Source organism: Anguilla rostrata, chromosome 16 (genome assembly GCF_018555375.3).
Source record: "Anguilla rostrata isolate EN2019 chromosome 16, ASM1855537v3, whole genome shotgun sequence".
In the NCBI taxonomy this organism is placed as follows: Eukaryota; Metazoa; Chordata; class Actinopteri; order Anguilliformes; family Anguillidae; genus Anguilla; species Anguilla rostrata.
In genome coordinates, this window is record NC_057948.1 from 3,968,868 (window position 1) to 3,995,346 (window position 26,479).

General features: G+C 40.6%; 1 protein-coding gene and 1 long non-coding RNA gene across 2 annotated transcripts in view; one reads left to right on the forward strand and one right to left on the reverse strand.

Moving 5' to 3' along the window:
• The first annotated feature begins 5,225 nt into the window (after positions 1–5,225).
• zgc:153993 (uncharacterized protein LOC767645 homolog) lies at positions 5,226–15,937 on the forward strand. Its single transcript, XM_064313517.1, has 6 exons — positions 5,226–5,532; positions 6,119–6,167; positions 6,286–6,447; positions 10,885–11,017; positions 13,727–13,831; positions 14,591–15,937. Exons 1-6 carry the CDS (start codon positions 5,496–5,498, stop codon positions 14,687–14,689), a joined length of 585 nt encoding a protein of 194 aa, XP_064169587.1. The 5' UTR covers positions 5,226–5,495; the 3' UTR covers positions 14,690–15,937.
• Positions 15,938–20,100: 4,163 nt separating this feature from the next.
• LOC135242469 (uncharacterized) overlaps positions 20,101–26,479 on the reverse strand; it is a 60,917-nt gene continuing 54,538 nt past the window's right edge. The window contains exon 3 of the long non-coding RNA XR_010326360.1: positions 20,101–21,096. This is a non-coding gene — a long non-coding RNA (uncharacterized LOC135242469). The remainder of the gene's footprint in view (positions 21,097–26,479) is intronic.

Here is a 26,479-nt window from a genome sequence, read left to right on the forward strand (position 1 = left end):
TTGGGGATTCATTACTCTGAGAGGGGGACAGCAGTGAAAACAACCAGAGATTACCATTACCAATATACCTGTTCAATAACTAAGGCTGGTTCTTTGTCACAGGAACAGTTAGCTGAAGTCACAGAGCAGTCACAGCAAAGTTGTTGAGAATTAGAGAAAACTGAAAAAGCAGGAAAAAATCATGGTGTTTTCAGAAAAAAATATTAATTTGTTACATTAAATAACAGATGCACTGCTGTGGGAAATGAGTGGAAAAAACAGGTGCATCTGTAGCAACAGTAAAGTTTTTTTTCCAATAAACATTCAGCAGGCCACTAGGAACAAATATGAGTAAACTGCATTGATAGGCTGGTGCATTGAATAACTTCGGTCCATCCTGGAAAGAAAGAATATACTTTCTGCTTCTCTTTTTACAGAACATTGTTAGAATCAGAGCAGGGGGGAAGGGGTAAAATTATTTAAATCTATTAGAACAGGGGTAAGCAACCCTGGCCAGGTCCACAAAATGGCACACCAACCTATAAAAACAGCTTTAAAACACTCAGTTATTGTGTAGGATATATTTAGCCAAAATGAATGAATGAATGAAAATGAATGACAGCATCAATAATAATACAAATAGATATATTACAGTACTGTGCAAACGTTTTAGGCAGGTGTGAAAAAATGCTGTAAAGTAAGAATGCTTTCAAAAATAGAAGTGTTAATAGTTTATTTTTATCAATTAGCAAAATGCAAAGTGAATGAACAGAAGAAAAATCTAAATCAAATCAATATTTGCCATGACCACCCTTTGCCTTCAAAACAGCATCAATTCTTCTAGGTACACTTGCACACGGTTTTTGAAGAAACTCGGCAGGTAGGTTGTTCAAAACATCTTGGAGAACTAACCACAGTTTTTCTGTGGATTTAGGCAGCCTCAAATGCTCCTGTCTCTTTATGTAATCCCAGACAGACTCGATGATGTTGAGATCAGGGCTCTGTGGGGGCCATACCATCACTTCCAGGACTCCTTGGTCTTCTTTACGCTGAAGATAGTTCTTAATGACATTGGCTGTATGTTTGGAGAGTAATTTGCTCTGACCCGCTTCCAGCTCGTAGGAGCGATGAGGTCTACAGTAGGCTATCTTCGCTAAATCTCTGGCTGTCGGAGTGGTGCTCATCTAGTGACATAGGCTATATTAATAATCGGCCTGATTTCTGGGGAAGGCCTGTCCTACTGAAGAGAGACGGACTCCACCCGAGCTGGAGAGGTTCTCGTGTCCTATCGAACAACATAGCTGCTAGTCTTAGTAAGGCCAGATCCTGACACTCCATCAGCCGGCCAGGGCGTCGGCCAGGCCGCAGGCTTCTAACCCTACGTGTTTGCCTGCTCGTTTCTTTATACCTGTGTCCCAGACATATGGCCCTACGCATCTGTCTGCAAGGTGCGTTTCAGAGCTAGCCAACAGAGATAGTATTTCAAAAGCCCCTTTAACTAATACTTTTAAACTAGAATCTAATATCTGTTATACTGAGACTGTGTCTGTTCCACGCATCTATGCCAAACGTAAAGCTAACTGTGGTATTGAGTCTAGCGCCTAAGCATGGATATATGTTCTCCTCTTTTGAAGTTCTTATTACTAAATGTGTACAGCCCCGCACCTGGTTACAACAGGAAGATTTACAGACAGCGGTACTAAATTGTTTTACGCCCATTAGCATGGTCGAATTATCCAAATTAGTTATGTCCTCAAACCCGATGACCTGTCTACTCGATCCTATTCCTTCAAATTGGATTAAAGAACTATTTCCGGTACTGGGCCAGCATATACTAAAAATCATTAACACATCCCTAGTCACAGGATACGTACCTGAGTCACTAAAAGTGGCAGTTATTAAGCCATTATTAAAGAAAACAAACCTAGAACCTGATAAATTGGAAAATTATAGACCTGTTTCAAACCTTCCATTTTTATCAAAATTATTGGAGAAAACTGTTGCTAAGCAACTAAGTGCATACCTTAGCTCTAACGGTATCCTTGAAATATTCCAATCAGGGTTTAGACCCCACCACAGCACAGAAACCGCACTCATCAAGGTTACAAATGATTTACTACTGTCAGCCGACCGTAACTCTGTGTCGGTTCTTGTACTCCTCAACCTGAGTGCAGCTTTTGACACAATTGATCATGGAATTCTACTGGACAGACTCCAGGCCTGTGTTGGACTTCATGGACAGGCACTCGCATGGTTTGGATCATATCTATGTGACGGGAAACAGTTTGTCAAATTAAAAGAAGAAGAGTCCAGCTCCTCAATAATGAAATACGGTATTCCACAAAGATCATTACTAGGACCAGTACTCTTCTCGTTATATATGCTACCACTTGGCCATAACACTGAAATGTTGGTTTTAGGTCCTAAAATATTAAGGGAGAAATTGTCTACTCTCACTTTAAACTGTGATGGTTGTTTGGCTGAACCTAATATGGTCGTTAAAGACCTTGGTGTCACCATTGATCCTGATCTATCTTTTGACACCCATATAAAAAACATATCCAGAATTTCCTTCTTTCAGCTACGCAACATAGCTAAAATTAGACATTTCCTGTCAGTTGGGGATGCTGAAAAATTGATCCATGCGTTTGTTACGTCTAGGTTAGATTACTGTAACGCCCTGCTTTCTGGCTGCCCTAATAACTCGTTAAAGAGTCTCCAGCTTGTGCAGAATGCAGCTGCTCGTATCTTGACCAGAACTAAGAAGTATGAGCACATTACACCAGTACTAGCATTGCTTCACTGGCTACCCATTTAGCATAGGATAGATTTCAAGGTTTTGCTCCTGACTTTTAAAGCTCTGCATGGACGTGCACCTGTGTACATATCTAACCTGCTCCTACCTTATAAGCCCACAAGGTCACTCTGATCCCAAGACGCAGGCTACTTGGTAGTCCCAAGAATTTCCAAAAACCTAAAGGGTGGTAGGGCTTTCTCCTACAGGGCCCCACTGCTTCCAAAATTTATAAAGGAGTCAGACTCAGTCTCAATATTTAAATCTAGATTAAAAATGCACCTCTATGCTCAGGCTTATAATTAGTTGTAGTCTGGAGACAGGGTGCGAGAAGCCTGTAGTCATAGAGCTTTGTAGGTGGCAATCCTTTCCTTACTGTAACTTGTCAATCAGCTGTGACCCGACTTTACATGGGCTGGCGCTTGATAGGCGGGTATGGTTGTGTACCCCTCATGACTGCGTGGGCTCTCCATCCCTGTCCTAGTAGCTATGCAGCCATATACTACTCCTGGCGGGGTCCCCCAATACATACTACTGCCACTTTACCCACTGTCTGCTATATCTTCCCCACGCTGCCGGCGGGGCTCTTGCCCCAACCCTCGAGAGTGCTTCAAGAGTCGTCTGGTCTCCCCCACCTCTGCGGTCTAGCCCCTCTTTCGTCATTGCCTCCACCCTGCCCACATCTGTCGCCACCTGCTGTTCCCCATCACCGCCACCCGGCCCCACCCATCATCTGAGCCACATCATGAACCTTATAAAACTGACTGACATGTTGGTCACCAGTCGGCACCCTGAGCCGACCAGAGGAGGATGGGTTTCTCCCTTGAGCCTGGTTCCTTCCAAGGTTTCTTCCCATCTGCCACAGGGAGTTTTTCCTTGCCACTGTTGCCTTAGGCTTGTTCCTGTGGGGGTTTGGGCCAGGGTTGTCTGTAAAGCATATTGTGAAAACTGCTGTAAAATACACTATACAAATAAAATTTGGTTGATTGGTTGATTGATTGATTGATTGATTGAAATTGATGATTAGCTCCTGTTTGGTATAATTGGTTAATCATACACCTGACTATATGCCTACAAAATCCCTGACTTTGTGCAAGTGTACCTAAAAGAAAGCATTCTTACTTTACAGCTTTTTTTCACACCTGCCTAAAACTTTTGCACAGTATTGCATATCTAATAATAATAATAATAATAATAATAATAATAATAATCTTTGGTGCTTGGCCCCTTAACTATTCAGAGGTGAATTGTCCGGCTGAGATTAAAGTCACTAAATCTGTACAGACTGCATTTCATTGACCCAAAAACACAAACACTAATCATTCTGAGGTGTTGATAGCAGGCCATTTCTGAGATATTCTGTAAAATAAATAAATAAATAAATAAAAACAGAAGTGCAGCATAACAGGTTAGTTCCATAACCATTGTGCTACACTGTAGCCTTGCTTTTGTACTTCAGAGCAGCGTCGCTCAAGAACTGAAATTTAGGACTAGACCACAGCGACATCCACTGACCATAAGTGGGATGCGTGCTTAGTCATGAATTCCGACAGGGGAAATCAGCTCAGAGAATTGCGAAATTTTGGGAAATCATCTCGCCGCAAGATGCGTAAATGCCCATCCAAAACTACACCCTCCCTGAACTAGCTACATGAATAAAATATAAAAGGCGCGAACTTTGATACAAATTTAGAGAACTTCTCTGGGAGAATCCATTTTCCATATCTTACGCAAAATGATATGTAACTAATTTGTATAATAACCCAGATAGCAAGCGACTCCGGGCAGGATCTGGCATGGATGACATGGCTTCTGAACGGAATCCGAGCAGATCCGTCCCCGAGTGTCTTGCTGTCAGGAAAACATCAATCAAAATAAGGTAACATACCCTATAAAAATTAATAAATAAATAAAACAGAATTTCTTATTTACTTTTTACAATTTGGGCATTCCAGTCGAACTCATCACATAGGCTGCGAGCAATGGATGAAATTAAATGAAACTGTGCTCCAAGAAATATGATAATATATATTTATCGTATTTAATATCGAAAAATGAAAAGATTTTATAATTAAAATTTCCGTAGAATGTATTGTCCCACACATGATGATTCAAGGAATTTCGCGTTTTATGCAAGTTTGTACAAATAAAGCGTCAGTTTTCAATGTTGAACACGGCATATTATCAATTAAGGTTAATGCTGTAAACTTCAAAATATTGACGATTATACTTTTCCCAATATTTTTAGACTGAGATTTTTAGATTTTAGTTTTTTCTCTAAATTGGTAAAGCTACTTGCGTGGGATGGGACAAATCATTTTAACCGAATTTATTTATTTATTTATTTATTTATTTATTTATTTATTATTTAAACCTGTTTGGGCTTTTGTCATCGCATGAACGAACATTATAGACGCAAGTCTGAGTAATGCAAAGTGTGTGACGTCTTCCTAAAACCGAAACCTCGGCATTTCCGCATTAGTAACTTTGCCTGCTTAAAGTTCGGACTGGACCTTCTTCCGTAGGACGAGCTTTGTTCGGGCGTTGTACAGACTGCTTGTATTCCATTACCTTGTATACCCATGTTGTTGTAATGTACAACGTTTAGTTTTGCGGCTGGTGACAGGCAGTGAGTAGGAGTAGTGTAAAGACGGTGACTCTCAGGTAAAGGATTACCTAGCTGTTCCTCATAAGAGTCAAAACTGGTTTCCAGTGAAGCGACATGGAAAATGATCAGAAGGGAGCGACTGGTGGAGAAGGTAATTCATCAGCTGTTACTGAATGAACACCAAATTGTTGTCAATACACTTGAGATGACAGGGCATTTATGGTAGGCTACGTACGCGCTTAGCCTACTGTAGAACTGGTGTTCATTTGAAAAAGTGGCTAGCAGGACATGTCTTTACGCAGGGCAGCGCTGTTTTTCCGCGGAGTGGCTCCTCAATTTTACTGCAGTCGTGGGGAGAGGTTGGAGCGGCGTAGCCGGTTTTAGGTCAGATATGGTTAGACAATGGAAACGCTTATTAGATTCATGTTGTCAATTGGGTTTCCTTTTCTTTCAGCAATACGTTTTACTCTGCAGTTTTCAAAAGCGAGGTTTAGGCGTTTCCCAGAAAAGAGCATTAGTGACATGCAGTGACGTCACTATATTGCACTTTGAAAATAATCCAAAGCATTTATGAAAGCCGGGTAGCAAAACACAAAACCGTATAGGACGTGGGTCGATCACAGCACATAGCCAAGAGAGTACCAACAATGCTTATGTCCTGCAGCAGTGATGAATACCCATATAAAGGATATCCGTATGAAGGATTCATGTATTTACCATTATACTTCTACTTTCAGACACTGTTGATGACAAAATTATGGAACAAGGAGCAGTTGTTTTCAGAGGGTAACCATGGAAATTTTTGTCTCAATAATTTCATGGAACCACTTTATTTTATAATCTGCTGAAAAGATCATTTGTATGCGCTCTCTTTAACACTGACTCTAAATATAATTTTTCTTAGATATGTAATTCAGAGTGTAAACAGAGATGATCCACGAATGCACCTGGTTCCTGAGGATCTTGGTGGGAGGGCAGACGAAGGACAGGAACCTGAGGTGAAAGAAGTTGTGTTGCGTTTACGGAAGATAGCAGAGGATCTCAACAGGGATGCTGAACTGGAGCGGTAAGAGTATTTTTAATCAGCAAGGCTTTCACCTGGAAACACTGAGTATGTTTTTCCCTAAAGGAGTCGCTTTGTACGTAAAGATAAATTGATAAAGATAAAAAAGAAATTAAGAAATAATAATAAAATAAATAAATAAGATAAGTAAACAAAATAATAATAATTAAAAAATAAAATAAAATATTATATATATATATATATATATATAATCCAAGCACTCTCCAGCATCTTGTTTATGTGTGGACCATTTTACAGAAGAGAATCTTTAAGTTGAATGCTGTATAGATGTGGAGAATCTAAAGGGTGATGGATAGCTCAGTTTGTGTCAAAATGTTAATTTTAAGTTGATTTTATCCATTGATACTAATGGGAACCATCAATAGCAGTTTTTAAATTTAAACCAACACTGATTTTTTCAGATTAAAAAATATATTCATTTTTTTTATATTTGAGTGTTATTTTTATTTTGGTTGTAACACTGTTTGATATTAGCATTATTCTTATTTGAGGACCAGCTGTTTTGTGTTTTAACTGAGTTAACCCTTAAAAAGGGTTAAGGGCCATTTAGAGAAGTAGGCTAACTCAGCAGAAGCTGACCTCATCCTGGATAACTTCAGATCTCAGAGCTGGATTAAAATAATTTTATCACTATTTTATCACAAATTTCTCTGTCTAGCATCTCCATTGCCTGCTTCGTGCTGCCCAAACACTTTTGCTGCTAAATATACTGTATATGCAGTGCTCTCCAAAAGTTTGTTGACGTGGAGTGAACTTTGTTATTTTTGCTATATACTTAAGGCATTTGGATTTGATATTAATTGAATGTGAATATAAGACAAAAGTACAGACAATCGGCTTTTATTTCATGGTACATATGTATGGGTTTTACTTCTTCACAGAAAGCGCTGTTTTTGTGTTGAGTCCTCAAATTTTCAGCTGGAAAAAATTACATTAACAGATTGACTTAAAAGTAAAGCATGTAATATTTGGTTGCATAGCCCTTAAATGCAATAACTGCTTAAAGTTACCTACCGACATCACCAAACATTTGGTATCGTCTTTGGAAATGCCTTTCCAGGCCTTCACTGCAGCTGCTTTCAGCTTTCAGTTCTTTTTTTTTGGGGGGGGGGGTGGGTTCTTCAGTCTCCTATTCAGCTAGTTCTGAAACTTAGTCAGTGAAAATCTTTCCACCTTTTCCTACTGAAAAATGTTCTGTTTGCATTGGCAGTGTGTTTGGGGTTGTCTTGCTGCAGGTTGATGAGGTTGGAGGAATTTCTTTGTACATTTTGTGCACTTCTGAATTCATCCTGCTGCTGTCATGCTCTGTTATATCATCAATAAAGATAAGTGAGGCTGTTAGAGAAACGACTATACTTCCTTCCTTTCTCCACACGTTTGGCTTTCCATGGCTTTGGTAAAGGTTTATTTTGGTTTCATCTGTCCATAATACATAATGTTCCAGAACTCTTCTAGCTGGTGTCTGTATTATTTGGCTAATTCTAATCTGGCTTTTGATTCTTGCTGCAGATGAGATGTAATGGTCTTGCAGTGTAGCCTCTATAATTTTGCTCTCAAAGCGTACAGTGGCTTGTGATATTTTCACCACTGCCCTCTGGGGACTGCTGGTGATATCACTGACCAATCTTTTAGTGTTTTTCTTCACAGCTCTTAGATTTGTCTGTCATTAACTGCAGTAGTCATCCTACAGGCCAACCTGTATGGTCCACCAGTCCACCATATATTTTCAAGACTTTCCAAGCTGCTGTACTTGATATACTCAATTTACGTGCTATTATTAATGATTCATTATGTTCTCTCAGCTCACTGATTAGTTGTTTTTCAGCCATAGTTAGTTCTCTGGCCTCCATGATGACATATGCCTTTGACGCTAAATGCAATCTTCATGGATGAAAACAAAGGTTAAAACCAAGACGAGATGCCTACTCTTCTTTTATGTATGAACAAATCATGCAAAAAAACACCTGAGAAACAGTTAACACCTGTCAGTCATCTGTTAACTTAATTTTGCACCGCTGAAAAGGGGGGACTCAACACAAAAACAGCTGGTTCTGTACAATGGTGAAACTCTTGTCTTCAGCAAGAGAAAGATATAAGTCATGTCTCTCTGAGAATGGCATCTTATTGTAGAAATGATGTATTATGTTTCATGTGCCCTGGTGGAACTGCAAGGCAGCACCCAAGTTTTATTGATTATTTCTTCTCATTGAAATCAGTGATTCAATTGTAGGGTTGGCTATCAAGAACAGTCTCAAATAGTAACCGGTTCCAAATTTCCAAGAACTGGGAATTTGCTAAGAAATGCGCCTTTCAAATCTGCTTATGGAATCCTGAAGATGTATTTTCAGTGGCATTCGCGATGAGTGAAATGCAGAGAGTTTTAATCAGCTGCCAGGACCGGCTCCACTTACACAGACATTTATGATTGCGTAACACGCATGCATCAACGCGCCTGCAATAGGCCACACCCCCACCATGGGTGAAAACATGTAGTTAGTATTAGTCAGAGGATTATCAAAATTGGAAAAATGCCAAAAAAGCTGTTGGATGGTGGGCTGTACAAATGACAGAGCCAAGGACCCAGATTTTTAGTTTTATGTCCTCCCATGCAAGATCACGCCAATGAGGAGAAACAAGCGGAAACATTAGGGGAATGATAGGACCAATATATGGGTCCATGGAAAGCCAGGTAACTCTGGGATCTGGAATCCAGCCATATTTATATTTGTAGTAAATTACCCATTTTGTCCCCGATAAGTATATATAAATGTCAGAAACGTGTCAGAAACAGTCATTTGTATGTTTGTTTAATTAGTTTTTTAGGATGTGATGTGACATGTAATTGCATAGTTAGCAACGTTACATATCGCACCACATCCTAGCTAATGTTGTTATGATAGCTTAGCTGCATTTAACTAAGAAGCTTTTAACTAACCGTATTAGCTATGATAGACCTAGCAGTTTTTACCTAACGTTAACATTAGTTAAAAGCAGCTATCGTAATAACGTTAGTTAAAAGCACCTTTTTGCACGGGAGCACAGAAAACTTCAGATTTAGGTTCTTGTCCTTGTTTTTCGTACAGCCCACCACACAACAACATTTCGGAATGTTTGTAGTCTTGATAATCCACCGATTATTTACTATTAACTCTATGGGGCGCTCTCTTGGAAATTTACTTTTTATGGCTCCCCAAATCTGCTAAAGATAAAGGTGGATTTGCGTACAACACATTTCGGTTTCATTTTTTTACCCAAAAAAATGTCACAAGAATCTGGACCAGGATTCGATCAGGACCATAGACCGTATAAAAATATGGACGAAGTGATTATGACGTCACCCACTGATTTGCTACGGTTAGTGCTCACTGGCGCATGAAGCCCAAACTAGGGCGCAGCCATTGCCCGTTGCAACCAACGCAAGCGCAGTGGAGCGAAAGAGCGGAGTCCACGACTACAGGAAAATCCACCCCAACTACCTTGTGGTAATTAGACATGCCCACGTCTGGACAAAAAGCGTGTCTGTACAACCATAGAACCGCACTGTCATAAGATTTCAAAAAAGTTAATTGTGCAAAATATGTTTAGTGTTTAGATATTTACATAGATGGACAGATAAAATAGATCACTGGCTAGCTAGCTTACGAGCTTGCTAGTTATATAGACAGATAACAGATCTCTAGATAGCTAGACAGATATATCACGAGATAACTAGCTAGCTAGCAAGTTAGCTAGATAGACAGATAGATCGATAGCAAGACAGTAGGCTTTAAAATCCCCCTAGCTTGTCTTCTTAAGGAAGCTTCAAAACTGCTTACAAATCTGATTTCACCAACAGCATATACAAAGACGAGATTTTATGAGAATCAGCTGAAACCCCGAAATGGTCAAAAATCGCATTTTGACATAGAATATTGTTTATCTGAAAATGTCTCAAATGTACTAACCGAAAGAATGGGAGAGAAGAATAGCGGTTAGTAGGCCTACAGTTGAACCCTATTTTTATACGGTCTATGAGTTGAAAGCAGCACACAACATTTTTGGACCTTGGACTTAAAATGGTGAGATCGTATGTAATCTAGCTAATCAGAATAAAACAACACAGCATTACACCTGCCGCTGAAGCACTGCCTGGCTGCGAGGATGGTGAATGTCCTTATATGGGCATACGGTAGTAGGACAAGCCACATTGCATGAACTGAAATTAATATGCGTGGGCGCGGTTTCAGGTTGTTTTTGCAACCAGGCGTTGCAGTTCACTCTTTAGCCACTGGGGAGAAAGGCTTCACTAATAGAGGCGAGTTGTTGGCGCTTGACAAGAACCAAATTCGATAAGCAAGACCGGAATGGAATTTATAAAATCTAAATGATACCCAACCCTGTTGAATTGTTGCTTTGTTATTTTCCCCCTTTCTTTCACAGCCTCTTAGATGCTGTTGATCTGGATTCTGTTCAAGACGTCTTTTTCTCTGTGGCCAGGAAGATCTTCGCCGATGAGGTTTCCTGGGGGAGGGTGGTTGCCTTTTTTCATTTTGCTTACAGACTCATATACAAGGTACTATTCACGCCCGTGGAGCGACCGTGTACCAGTTTCACACCGAGATTCAAATGAAGGGTTTAGGCTTGCATGTTATTAGGACAGGATAACATCCATGTGTTTATTGTGGTCAGTGCATTAAGTATTTCAAAACCAAATGTTTGGTTGAGTTACAGGCAACACTGTATGGTAACATTCAATCAGCTAGCATTAGCATAAACAAAGCAGGAATGACAGTTCTTTATGTTTAGAATCCACAAATCTACATAAACATACTGCATTGGATATTTGGTCATGTTCACTAACGTTGTCATGAATTCCTATGAAATAGACAAATCATTTGTTACTTTATAAAGTAATAACAGTTTAACAATTAATAACACTTAATCATGTTAATGAGGCCACTGACAAAGGATTTATAGAATCTTTGCTAATTCATTAGCATATCATTAGTCAGGTTAGAGTGGCTAATGATGTTCACAAGTTTGCTATGCGGTGTGATTAGATGGCAAGCTAGCTAACAGCAGTTGGGGGCTGCTGGATGGCTCCATCTATCCATCCATCAGCTGTTCTAGTGCATGCACAGGCCCCGTGGTTCGGTACTGAATTTGGGCTGTGTCAGTGCTGACTGTGCCTGGTATTTATATCAATTACATTCAGAAAAGTTCCACATGTAGTGCTTTTAGATGAGGTCAGTCGTTCTGGCATATTGCCTTAATCAGTGATATGGTGTGACAAGCTGATGGCTTTTATACCTAACTGTAGCATCACCACAGGTGTTCAAGCCAAATAAAGAGGAACTACACATTAGATGGTCTATTTTCACGTAGGCTGTCAGTAAGTGCATAACTCCAAAAAGTAGTGATTTTTCAGAGCAATCTCACAGTAGCAAGACCATGAGATCAATTTCACATTAGTTGCAGCAGAAGGTTAGACAAAGATGAGCACTGAAATGTCTGTTTCATTCGAATTAGTTTTATTTCACTGTGCAGTTTCAATATATTGTGTGTTTCAGAAGGCTGTGCCATACACTGCACTTTCAGAAGATTCTGGAATCGCTCTATATTATGTAGCTTCTGTAGACAGCATTACATTACATTACAGGCGTTTAGCAGACACTCTTATCCAGAGCGACTTACACTGTATCGAATTATACAGCAGGATATATACTGGAGCAATGCAGATTAAGTACTTTGCTCAAGGGTACAAAGGCATAGTCCTACTGGGGAATTGAACTTGTGACCATTATGTTACAAGACCAACTCCGACAGAAGTTTCAGTATTGCAGTTTCAATAGACTGTACTGTTTCAGTAGATTTTGCAGTTTTGGTATTTCAGTTTCAATAGACTATACTGTTTCAGTAGATTGTGCAGTGTCAATATTGCAGTTTCAATAGTCTGTACTGTTTCAGTAGATTGTACAGTTTCAGTATTGCAGTTTCAATAGACTACTGTTTCAGTAGATTGTACAGTTTCAGTATTGCAGTTTCAATAGTCTGTACTGTTTCAGTAGATTGTGCAGTTTCAGTATTGCAGTTTCAATAGACTACTGTTTCAGTAGATTGTACAGTCTCAGTATTGCAGTTTCAATAGACTACTGTTTCAGTAGACTGTGCAGTGTCAATATTGCAGTTTCAATAGTCTGTACTGTTTCAGTAGATTGTGCAGTTTCAGTATTGCAGTTTCAATAGACTACTGTTTCAGTATATTGTACAGTTTCAGTATTGCAGTTTCAATAGTCTACTGTTTCAGTAGATTGTGCAGTGTCAATATTGCAGTTTCAATAGTCTGTACTGTTTCAGTAGATTGTACAGTTTCAGTATTGCAGTTTCAATAGACTACTGTTTCAGTAGATTGTACAGTTTCAGTATTGCAGTTTCAATAGTCTGTACTGTTTCAGTAGATTGTGCAGTTTCAGTATTGCAGTTTCAATAGACTACTGTTTCAGTAGATTGTAGTCTCAGTATTGCAGTTTCAATAGACTACTGTTTCAGTAGACTGTGCAGTGTCAATATTGCAGTTTCAATAGTCTGTACTGTTTCAGTAGATTGTGCAGTTTCAGTATTGCAGTTTCAATAGACTACTGTTTCAGTATATTGTACAGTTTCAGTATTGCAGTTTCAATAGTCTACTGTTTCAGTAGATTGTGCAGTGTCAATATTGCAGTTTCAATAGTCTGTACTGTTTAAGTAGATTGTGCAGTTTCAGTATTTCAGTTTCAATAGACTACTGTTTCAGTAGATTGTGCAGTGTCAATATTGCAGTTTCAATAGTCTACTGTTTCAGTAGATTGTGCAGTTTCTGTGGACCCTGCAGTTTCCAGCAGATTCTGCTCTCAGTGGACTGTGCCATTTTTGCAGAATGCATAATTCCAAGGGACTGCAGTTTCAGTAATGTGTGTGGTCTTGGGAGACTGCAGTTTCAGTAATGTGTGTGGTCTTAGGAGACTGCAGTTTCAGTAATGTATGCAGTATTGGGAGACTGCAGTTTCAGTAATGTGTGCAGTCTTAGGAGACTGCAGTTTCAGTAGATTGTGAAGTCCAGGAGCCTACAGTTTCAGTGGGCTGTACAGTTGCAGTAGAATGTGCAGTTTCAGCAGACTGCGCCATTTCAGTAGTGTGCAATATTCCCTAAATTGTGCTGGTTCAATGGACCGGACAGTTTCAGTAAAACGGGCAGTTTCAGTGGAGTGTGCAGTTTTAGGAGACCCTGTGGTTTCTGTTTCAGGCTCTGACTCAGAACCACACAGAAATCATCCATAGGATCATAGCCTGGGTGTTGCAGTTCATAAGGGAAAACATATCCTCATGGATCCGACAGCATGGAGGATGGGTGAGTTCATAACAACGCTTTAATTTGTATAGCTCATTTTCATACAATGAATTGCAGTCCAAAGTCCTTAACATTAAAAAAGAAATATAAACAAGACCAAAAAAATGAGATAAATGAAGTAAAATATTAACATAACAATAATAATAATAATAATAATATAATTGTGTCGTCTGCATAACTGTGAAAGTTGTGTGTCTGTGTATGAGTAGGTGTTTACATGTGTGAGAGTGACCCAGGGACAGACAAATGGACTGACTGATGAATAGGCAAACAACAAATAATCGCATGCTTATGTTTTCTGCATATTAATGTGCACACACTCATGTGCAGGCATACAGTATACGCACACATACTCATACATTACATTACATTACAAGCATTTGGCAGACGCTCTTATCCAGAGCGACGTACAACAAAGTGTATAACCATAACCAGGAACAAGTATGTCGAAACCCCTAGAGAGAAGTACCGTTCCAAGTGCAGGGAACAACCGCATAGTTCAACTGTTAGTAACACTAACACAAACGAGAACAGTAACAACGCAGTCTATGCAAAAATACAAGCAATACAAGTTAAGATGAGTGTGTTAACTAAGTCACCTACGAAAGAGCTACCTAGTTACAACCCTAAGCTAACAGTCAATTAAGAGATTCATACAAATGCACACACATAATCAGAGGCGCACATTCGCTCACACATAGAACCTAACTGAACGGTTAATAAAGGTGTGTAGATGACCGGTCGTTGTGACCGTTACAGGAGGGCGTGCTGAACTGCGTACTGCGCTGGAACAACGTGACCATTTTTGCCGCTGGGATCCTTACTGGGGCTCTGCTGTACTGGAAGATGGCCAACTGATCCGCTGGATTGCACCCCGACCCCTACATACAAGGGGTGTCACCGGGGTTTAAAGGACGGCCCACACTCATATTACACCAGCAATCCCACAGTGTCAGCGCTCTAAAGCCCATGTTGGACAATCCCCTCTTTAATTCATAGAGCATTATGTGTTAGGTGGTGGGGAAACACTAATAGTGTAAACCTGGCGTACTCAGGGGTACCTGTCACATCAGTACTACTGCTGGTTTTCCTTTCTAGCTAAGATTTAATTAATTGATTGATTGACTTACTTGATTACTGATTGGTGGGAGACCCACTCACCTGGTGTCCCAGACCTAAACCAGTCCCCAAGGGGACTTGGGAAGGGGCTGGGGCTAAAGTATTACCTACGTTTTAAACCCAAAACGGAAGCATACTGACTGTCCAGTTGCCGAATACTGCAGGTGCGAAGGGAGGATGACTGGACGTAGCCTTTCTACTGTGACAAATTTCACACATTATGACTGCAGTATGCCACCCCGGCACCAGCTGAGCAGATTCCCAGCATTGCCACCCCCGTGATCTGCCCAAACATCTCTTGAGGTGCGCTGAAGAGCATTTCAAACGCTCAGATTTAACTTCCTGCTCCAAATCTGGAATGCTGGATCTGTAAAGGCCCCAAAACGTTCCTCCAGGGACAGTTTGAGTAGCCTGCCCCTGGTTTGAAGTTATTGTAAAAATGTCATGATTTTGAATTTCATTGTTCAAGGTAAAAAAAAAAAGAAGTGCTTTGCAGTTACACCTAGACCTCCATGTGTGATGGAAAGAACATCAAAGATCTTTTATCTAAAGATTACTCTTAATCACTGTAAATTAGTTTCAAAATGATTGAATTACTGTATTAAGATGGATATTGTGTTGGTGCCAAAGGTTTGCTTGGGACTATGCGTGTGTTTTTACTATGGAATTACAGAGCTAGAGTGCTGGTTTTACTTAATTTATTTTTTTGATTGACACTCCACCAGAGAATGAATGGGTATTTGAAAAAAAATGGGTCTTTTCCTACTGTGCGTTTCGTTGAAACAAAGATGCAACTATCTGCTGTTAAATTCTTATGCATGTCCAAACAATGTAAACCACAGTTTACTATTCACTTTGTTTTTTAAATGTGTGATGTAAATGAGATTTATGAAATCAAGAAATTTGTATATTTTGAGAAACAAGCATGTAGCTAATTGTTAAGAATAAAAGTAATGATGTTATGCAAATGTTATATTTAAGTACATACGTGAGTATTCTGCATTGTTTTTTCTAGAAGGTTTCCAAAAAGATCATTTGGAGTCTCCAAAGGGACTCTTGGTGACTAAGTGATATCATGGGTCTTTAGAGGTGTAAGATACTATTTATTGTATCATGTTTGTTTGCCCCTGTTCTCCATGCTTAGCTCCCTTTTCGCCCTGCCTATCCTCCTCTTCTTCTTCCTCCTCCTCCCTCTCCACCTCCTTCTCCTTACTCTTTCCTTGCCACCTCTGGCAGGATCAGGTCAGGAAGAAATCACTACATTAGCTCTCTAGTTTACTAGTCTATTGATTGGGATCCATTGATTGAAGTTTTAGTCAAATGCTCCACCCCCTTCAACATGTCAAACACATCCCACAATTTCACATGCCACATTTATTATTCAAAATTAGGCCTACTCCTTATTTATAATAATAATGATAATAATAATAAAAATATTTAGTGAATGTATTTAAATGCTCGCCGATATAAAGTGGGATCAAGTCGTTCACTGAATATGTCCTCGGCTGTGGAATCAAATCTGTATTCACTGTTCTCCTCAGAAATATTCCGGCAGGCAAGTGATTTCTCCCACGGCCTCCCAGTGCTGACTTATATATTCACACGGCATTGCAAAATAATTGTTCATTGTGAAACCGCAACCTTTTTATGTGTAAAATGCCGTTTACGCCGAAAAAACAATGTGGTTCCTTTTATGCAAGCATAACAGCCTATGCACCATTAGAAACGTAATTTCATTGGCTAACCACTTTGCACAATGGCCCTAGTGGTCGGCACGCTGGCATGCCTAGATTGCTCAATTCAGACGTTCTGTACTCCTGCAACCAAATTATGAGTTGGAAACACAAACTCTGTGTTTACTAGTAGACGATTCAGTACAACTGTGCCGAAGATGGAGTTTCTAAGCGCCACCATTGTCACGCTGGTCATCCCATTTACCAAGCACCCCCTCCTTGCAGTCTTATCTGTGACTACAACCCCCATACATGACCCACTCGACAATAGTGTTGATCTGGGCATACATGAAAGCATTCTTTTACCACTAATAGGTTAGTGGTATTTTATAATGAGGATAATTCACACTGTAACATAAACATTTGTTGGTTTGCTAAGCAGTGTTTCTGTTTAATGCATTGGATGTGAACTGAACTGGAATACTGCCAAAACGTGGTGGAGGGTTGAATATTGTTTTAATGTCATCCCATCCCCATACAAGAAAACATCACATACTGTAGAGTACAGAAAAACATACAAGAGTTAATGGTTACACATTTAGGTACTGTGCCGCATTGTATGACAATGTTTTTGCATTATTTTTAAATCTTATATCAATGTTTCATCTTAAACCTTCATAAGGGGCTCATGTATATGCTTTATAATGGACAAAAAGCATTTTATTCATTTTTGGAGAGATTTTGGATATGTTTCTGGACCCCTTGAGATTGTAGACCACTGTACTGATGGAAAGCTTGTAATTCCCACTTGAAAATGATGCAACGGTGAGTTTCTTGAGTCAAAACAGTTGATTTGTAGTGAAATATGTGAATATGTTGTGATTTACAGCAATACATAATTTAGACATTTTGGATAGATTTGGAGATGCTGGGTACACTGCTTTGTTTTGCTCCATAGATCTTTAGTAATTCTACATATCCACCCTTAGATTTTATGAACTTGTGGTGAAGGAATTTTTGATCCAGGACATGTATAGTTTAACCTGTTGTAAATAGGGGATCTCTCAGTATTTCATTGCAAACTAAAAAGGAGCAAATTCATTTTTTGCTTTTTTGCCTGAACAATTGCCTCTGTGGCACTGTATTTCTCCCTAATTTATGAATATAAACACATATTTATTAATATTGTAAATGGCATTTAAGACATTTTTCAAGTCCCTGCGATGCTCACATCTGGAGTTATAAAGCTTTAAATAGGGTACCCCCTAAATGGGCAAAGATTGGCCAGATTTGGCATGTGCGCAAAAGGGTTAAAAGCATTCTCAGTCACAGTCAAGACTGCCTTTGATCTCTTTAAAAGCCTCCTCAGTCACAGTCTCAGAATGCATTTGACCTAAAGCCTCCTCAGTCACAGTCCCATACTGCATATTAACTCTTTAAAAGGTTTCTCAGTCACAGTCACCGACAGCCTTTGAACTCTTTAACCCTCCTGTTATGTTGGGTCAATTGACCTTTAAGTTGAAAATCTAGAAATACTAAAATATTTTCAGTATTAAACTCTTTTACTGGCCTATAGTGTAATCACATTTTAAATGAAAATGGTTCATTTCGTATTGCAAACCCCTGTATGGATGACCGACATTTGCTGTACCTAAAAATGAACAACAGGGTTAAAGGTTTCTCCTGTCTAGCTTGCTCCTCCGAACTGTCACTAGGAAACAGGAAGGGGAAGGAGGAGAGGAGATGAGGGCAGAGAGTTCATAAGAACTGGGACCTCCTTCACAGCTGTGTTGCTTTGCAGCCACATCTTTCAGGAGTGATGTTGAAATATGGCTGCTCCAGTCCTGTTATTTTCTGACCTGGCCTAAATCATCAATACCTTTATTTTGACAATTCCACTATTTAGAAACTGACTTGCTGTTATATTTCTGTAACAACAAGCTGTTTGTTCAAGCTATCACACATTTATGCAACTTTTTTTGACCTGTCTTTGTGATTTACGTACATTCACTAAATGTATCTATCCTTTCATTCCTTTCCTTCTCTGTGTTAGCATACCGCTGTGTATTTATGAACCAACCTTTCTGTCATGCTTTCAATTACATGTTGGATGCAACATGGGATCCTTCACCAAAGGAGGCAAACAAGGACAGATCCTGTTTCCTACCTCTGTTTATTAAATAAACAGTCGATTATTCAGCCGTCAGTCAGGAAGAAACAAGTGGAAAGTTTTTATCTAGAAAGGCATTCATTATGGACTGCATGTTCAATATGTGAACAGTCAGCACAAGTTCTCTTTTTTTTATCTCTGAGCAATGTGGATGTAAATTGAATGAATAGGATGCTTAATCTGTAGAGATCCTTCCAAGCAGGCATGCAGGAACCGCTGTCACCTACGTCATGAAAACATTTGACATGTCAACATATTGCATCTAGATGTCAAACTAATATCTGAGCATCTGTATGTGAGACTATATGACTTCTAGTCCAATATGTGACATATGAGCAGCAATAATACTGCTTATGCTTCGACTAATCTGACCATTATGAGCATGTGCAGCTAATAGCATTGAGCAGTCACTATACGAGTGCACTATCATCGTTGTGCAAATATACCATTTGAGCAGTGAACTAATATCTGACATTCTGAGCATGTCACAACGACTTGAGATGTGCACTAAATCTGACATTCTGAGTATGTGCAAACTAATATCTGACCATTCTGAGCATGTGCAGACTAATATCTGACCATTATCAGCATGTGCAAACTAATATCTAACCATTATGAACATGTGCAAACTAATATCTAACCATTCTGATCATATACAGGCTAATATCTCACCATTCTGAGCATGAACTAATTCAGTTGACACAACTAATATCTGACCATATGATTGCACTAATCGACCATTTATGTGCAAACTAATATTTAACCATTCTGATCATATACAGGCTAATATCTGACCATTCTGAGCTTGTGCAAACTAATATCTGACCATTATGAACATGTGCAAACTAATATCTGACCATTCTGATCATATACAGGATAATGTCTCACCATTATGAGCATGTGCAAACTAATATCTGACCATTATGAGCATGTGCAGACTAATATCTGACCATTCTGAGCATGTGCAGACTAATATCTGACCATTATGAGCATGTGCAGACTAATATCTGACCATTCTGAGCATGTGCAGACTAATATCTAACCATTATGAGCATGTGCAAACTAATATCTAACAATTCTTATCATATACAGGCTAATATCTGACCATTCTGAGCATATACAGGACCATTCTGAGCTTGTGCAAACTAATATATGACCATTCTGAGCTTGTGCAAACTAATATCTAACCATTCTGATCATATACAGGCTAATATCTGACCATTATGAGCATGTACAGGACCATTCTGAGCATGTGCAAACTAATATCTGACCATTATGATCAAATCAATCAATCAATCAAATTTTATTTGTATAATATATTTAACAGCAGTTGTCACAATACGCTTTACAGACAACCCTGGCCTAAACCCCCCACAGGAGCAAGCCTAAGGCAACAGTGGCAAGGAAAAACTCCCTGTGGCAGATGGGAAGAAGCCTTGGAAGGAACCAGGCTCAAGGGGGAAACCCATCCTCCTCTGGTCGGCTCAGGGTGCCGACTGGTGACCAGCATGTCAGCCAGTTTATGCACAAGATATGATATGTGATGTGGCTCAGATGATGGGTGGGGCCGGGTGGTGGGGAACAGCAGGTGGCGACGGAAGTGAGCAGGGTGGAGGCAATGACGAAAGAGGGGCTGGACCGCAGTGGTGGGGGGAGACCAGACGACAGCACTCTCGAAGATTGGAGCAAGAGCCCCGCTGGCAGTGTGGGGTAGAAACGGCAATTAGGGAATTTGCAATATAACAGACAGTGGGTAAAGTGGCAGTAGTATGTATTGGGGGGACCCCACCAGGAGTAAGACCATTATGAGTGTGTGCAAACTAATATCTGACCATTCTGAGCATTTGCAAACTAATATCTGACCATTCTGAGCATGTGCAAACTAATATCTGACCATTATGAGCATGTGCAGACTAATATCTGACCATTCTGAGCATGTGCAGACTAATATCTGACCATTCTGAGCATGTGCAAACTAATATCTAACCATTCTGAGCATGTACAAACTAATATCTGACCATTATGAGCATGTGCAGACTAATATCTGTGTGGTTCTGTGAAAAAAGACAGTCTGCAGGGGCAGCTCTGAAGTTTCTGGCTAATGAAGATCAGGACACAGTGTAGGCCTAATTTTTCCATCACCAAAACAGCCATGTTCATGTTCTCTAAATGCTGAGATTAGTGCAGACTGCAGATCAGGAAGGGCTGACCTCTGACCTGTCACTGGAGGGGTATTCTGTACAGTCCAGTTCAGGAGTCTGTTGAGGCCTTTGGAATTCATCTTTTGGAATAGACGCTTCTTTCTGTGGAGTCAAAATAAAAAAACAAAACGTAAAAAAAGAAAAAAAAACATCACAAAGCTTATTCCAATCAAACCGGGCCAAAACATGCCCCCCCCCCCCCCGCCCCCCCACATGCCCCCTCACCTGACATGACTCACATACCCCCCCCTCCCCTGCATGCCCCCCCCCCCCCCTCACCTGACATGACTCTCATGTCCCCCCCTTACGTTGGCCGAGGTGAGAGAACATTTCTCTGTGTTTAGGACTGGCATATCTGAACCCAATGCATTTTGTCTTTGAATTTCCATATTAAGAAGTCATTGTGATCGCAGGTTGGATGCAGATATTTTTTAGAGTACACTTGCATGTGTGCATCATGTATTCGTAGCTTTTATTTATTATTTATTAATTTATATTCATTTATCATTATTTTCTCATTTTGTAGTGTGTGTGCGTTGAAGAGGAAGGACAGCTCACTCTCTCCACCTTTCCCTCACCTGAGTGTATGTACATGCAGTTTGTCTAAAATGTGGAGACCCAATTATTAACAGACACAGCACTATTTCTGTCTGTTATCCCATAATCAGAATAATTATAGATATACTGAGCGCTTGTTTTCTTTGCCATCTTGTCACAAGTGAATAGTTAAATCCTATTGGTGGGTGAGTTACTGTTCCCAACTCCAGGTGCGGTCAGAAAACGAATTTGAAAGGAGACCACAAATAAGTGACAGTTTTTCAGATTTGGACACTTTTGTTGATGGTCAAACCGGCAAGTGCCACAATGCAGGCCATGCAAGCCTGAGTTATTTCTGCTTGTTCACTGACATTGCACTAATATCGTTTGCAGTGTCTTGTAAAAAGAAAAAAAATAGCTGCTTTCAAACGTTCGACTTGACTGAACATAGCAAAGTGCTTAGACCGAGCTCAGTTTTTACAGTCTTATTAGTGAACTTCACATGATCCCCCTGGAGTGGTTGATTGGGAAATGCGTTTCTTGGTAACCGGTATTGTGACATTGAGTCCAGCGACACTGACGTCATTCCTGCCTTTTCTGTTAGCACAGCTGTGCAAAGCCGCTCAATAAAGCCTGCAGGCCAGGCTGATGATGAAAACAGCCCTGACTGCAGAAAAGCCCAGTGAGTCAGTACTGCTGCTTTAATACTGACACTGCCGCAGTGAGTCAGTACTCCTGCTTTAATACTGACGCTGCTGCAGTAAGTCAGTACTGCTGCTTTAATACTGACACTGCCGAAATGAGTCAGTACTGCTGCTTTAATACTGACACTGCCGCAGTGAGTCATTACTGCTGCTTTAGTACTGACACTGCCGCAGTGAGTCAGTACTGCTGCTTTAATACTGACACTGCCGCAGTGAGTCAGTACTGCTGCTTTAATACTGACACTGCCGCAGTGAGTCAGTATGCTGCTTTAATACTGACACTGCCACATGAGTCAGTACTGCTGCTTTAATACTGACACTGCCACAGTGAGTCAGTACTGCTGCTTTAATACTGACACTGCCGCAATGAGTCAGTACTGCTGCTTTAATACTGACACTGCCGCAGTGAGTCAGTACTGCTGCTTTCATACTGACACTGCCGCAATGAGTCAGTACTGCTGCTTTAATACTGACACTGCCGCAGTGAGTCCGTACTGCTGCTTTAATACTGACACTGCCGCAGTGAGTCAGTACTGCTGCTTTAATACTGACACTGCCGCAGTGAGTCAGTACTGCTGCTTTCATACTGACACTGCCGCAATGAGTCAGTACTGCTGCTTTAATACTGACACTGCCACAGTGAGTCAGTACTGCTGCTTTAATACTGACACTGCCACAGTGAGTCAGTACTGCTGCTTTAATACTGACACTGCCACAGTGAGTCAGTACTGCTGCTTTAATACTGACACTGCCACAGTGAGTCAGTACTGCTGCTTTAATACTGACACTGCTGCAATGAGTCAGCACAGCTGCTTTAATACTGACACTGCCGAAATGAATCAATACTGCAGGTTTAATACAGACACCACCGCAATGAGTCAGTACTGCTGCTTTAATACTGACACTGCCGCAATGAGTCAGTACTGCTGCTTTAATACAGACATTGGTCCAATGAGTCAGTACTTCTGGTTTAATACAGACACCACCACAATGAGTCAGTACTGATTGTTTAATACAGACACTGCAGTAATAAGTCAGTACTGCTGGTGCAATTCATTCAGACACTGCTTAAATTAATCAGTACTGCTGACTTCCCCTTTTACAGGAATATTGCTTTGTCTTACTGATGTCAAGTGGGTCACGTGTATTGCACGAGTGACAAATCAGTCTTCACTCCCTGCATCAAGGGCGGCTGTAGCCCAAATCTTTTTTTTTCTTCTTCTTCTTCTTAGTGTGCAATCTAGAGGGACGGTGCTTCAACTTGACCAGGAACAGCTGAAAAGCTGCCGGAGTAGACACTCATCTCGCTCGTTCAGAAGGTATAAATGGATTCCAGGCCCTCACAGATAGCGGCAGTTTAGGCAGGCTTCGCAGGTAGGCCGACAACCCCACAGGGAAACAGCACCCGATGACCTCAGCACGTGGCCAGGTCTGGGATGGGGAAAGGGCCATATTTTTTTTTGTAGGGCCGTCGTTTTGGGCAGGCCTGCGGCCCCCTAGGCGTGCGGGCCGTTACCTGGCGGGAGTCCAGCCAGGCCAGCTGTGTAAATGGACACAGTATTTGCCAAACACTTTGGAGATGAGCGCCAGGCAAATAAATGATGAAAGGGGTTGTATTGAGCGGCTGACCGTCCTGACGGGATCAAAGTAAAGTTTCAGTGGCAACGGGGTTATATAATTGGGGTTTATGGTGCATGCCACCCTGACACACAGGCACGCCTGCAGTAGCCTCCTCTGACCTTCGCCTGCATGTGTCTTTCTGGAAATAAGGCAGAAATGCAAAAATATGAAGGAAAACATTTTGTGACCCCCAAACAGCTCAAGCTCAGCAGTGTATGAATCGTATGACCATATTGTGACTTCTGAGCGCGCTCAGTTGTGATAAGATGCTGTACTGCTTGCGCCTAGGAGCAGGAGAGGAGAGTGTGCGTGTGGGGTTCTCTTCAGCATTTCAGTGCCTAAGAGCAGAAGCGTTCATTCTGATGCTCATATTCAGCATTGATGCTTCTCTGACGCTTGTGGCCTTGTCGTCACGGCCAGTGGTTGTGGTGTTCAACGCTGCGTAGCATTAAGCGCAGATTTGGAGTCACAGCTTTGGTAAACACAGGATGGAACGAAGGAGTACAGGACACTTCTCTTACGCAGAAAACTCAAGACAGCTTCTGACTGAATGAGAAAACGTTCCATATTTTATGTGTTACACAATATTAGCTATGTTTTTCTCTAGTTCATCAATGCAGTATGACTGAGATACAAAAAAAGTTTGAATTTGTTCTGACACTTTAACTCTGCTAACTTTCCCAATTGTGTTCATTTGCATTTGAAGTAGGACTAGCCCAGCCTATTCATCGAAATGTGATACTATTTCCAGTTTTTCTTTATGAATGGAAAGTGTGATTCAGTTTGGTTTAAATGCTCAACTTTTGTTTCAGTGATGGTAAAGAGCTTGACATTGAGGAACTGTAACTGTGTGGACTGCTTCTGGTTTCATACGGCGCTCGGTTGAGGAGTCAGTCATTTGGTTGTATTCGACAGAGTCAGTAGCGTTTGTATCTCAGTGGTAGTCAGTTATTAACGAGTTTGTATCTCAGTGGAATCAGTACAGTTTGTATCTCGGTGGAGTCAGTAGCAGTTTGTATCTCAGTGGAGTCAGTAACAGCTTGTATCTCAGTGGAGTCAGTAGCAGTTTGTATCTCAGTGGAGTCAGTAGCAGTTCGTATCTCAGTGGAGTCAGTAACAGTTCATATCTCAGTGGAGTCAGTAGCAGTTTGTATCTCAGTGGAGTCAGTAACAGCTTGTATCTCAGTGGAGTCAGTAGCAGTTTGTATCTCAGTGGAGTCAGTAGCAGTTTGTATCTCAGTGGAGTCAGTAACAGTTTGTATCTCAGTGGAGTCAGTAACAGTTTGTATCTCAGTGGAGTCAGTAACAGTTTGTATCTCAGTGGAGTCAGTAGCAGTTTGTATCTCAGTGGAGTCAGTAGCAGTTTGTATCTCAGTGGAGTCAGTAACAGCTTGTATCTCAGTGGAGTCAGTAGCAGTTTGCATCTCAGTGGAGTCAGTAGCAGTTTGGTTGTCAGTGGAGTCAGTAACAGTTTGTATCTCAGTGGAGTCAGTAACAGTTTGTATCTCAGTGGAGTCAGCTTGTATCTCTGAGCTGGGAAGGCTTTATACTACATATTGGGGCTATGCTGTAGGGATTTGCTTCCATTTAGCCAGAAGAGCATTAGTGAGGTCGGGCACTGATTGGGTGAGTAGGCCTGGCTCACAGTTGGCTTTCCAATTGATCACAGGTGTTGGATGGGGTTGAGGTCAGGGCTCTGTGCAGGCAAGTCAAATTCTTCCACACCAATCTTGACAAAACCATTTCACTATGGACCTCGCTGTGTGCTTGGGGGAATTGTCATGCTGAAACGGGAAAAGGCCTTCCCCAAACTATGGCCACTAGGTTGGAAGCACAGAATTGTCTGGAATGTCATTGCATTAAGATTTGCCTACACTGGAACTAAGGGGCCGAGCCAAAACCATGAAAAACAGCCCCATACCTAGGGATGCCCACATACATTTGGTCATATAGTGTACTTTTGGAAATGTAGTGTATGTATGCTCTTTTATTTGTGCAGTTTCCACACGGAGAAAAGGGTAGCTAATACCCTGTGGCTGGCAGAGAAATAAACTTCTCTGTTATGATGTATTTTTGACTGCTTCAGATTCAAAACCATCCCTTTTTCCTTGACCTCAGGCCATTTTTCCCTTTAATGCTTTCCGTTAAAATCAGGAAATTCAGATGCTCAAAAAACCCAGATAAAATTACAAATAATTCTGCTCAACATTATATCAAGAATTCAAGTTTTCCTTTGTTAAATTCTCATATCGTGTTTGTGTCTGTCTTTTGTCAGATATCTTTTTCATGTTATTGAGGATTTTGTTTAATATATATACGTATATACAGTATATATATATATATATATATATATATATATATTATATCACACACCGAAGATATGTTTCTAAAGAACATTTCGTCATTCTGGACCTGAGTTGGATTTTCTTTCAAAGTCACTGATTGTGCCATATATGCGAAATGTCCTTGGAAGGTGAAATGCAGTACCCAGCATGCATTTGCGTTTTTGCGGTCAGGCAAACAGGAAGCTGCGTTGTGAGGAAGTAGAAACTGACAGAGTTTAGGAGAGAGACCGCCGTGTGTAGACGACAGGGGCCAGTGACTGGTCTACAGACCTCAAAGGG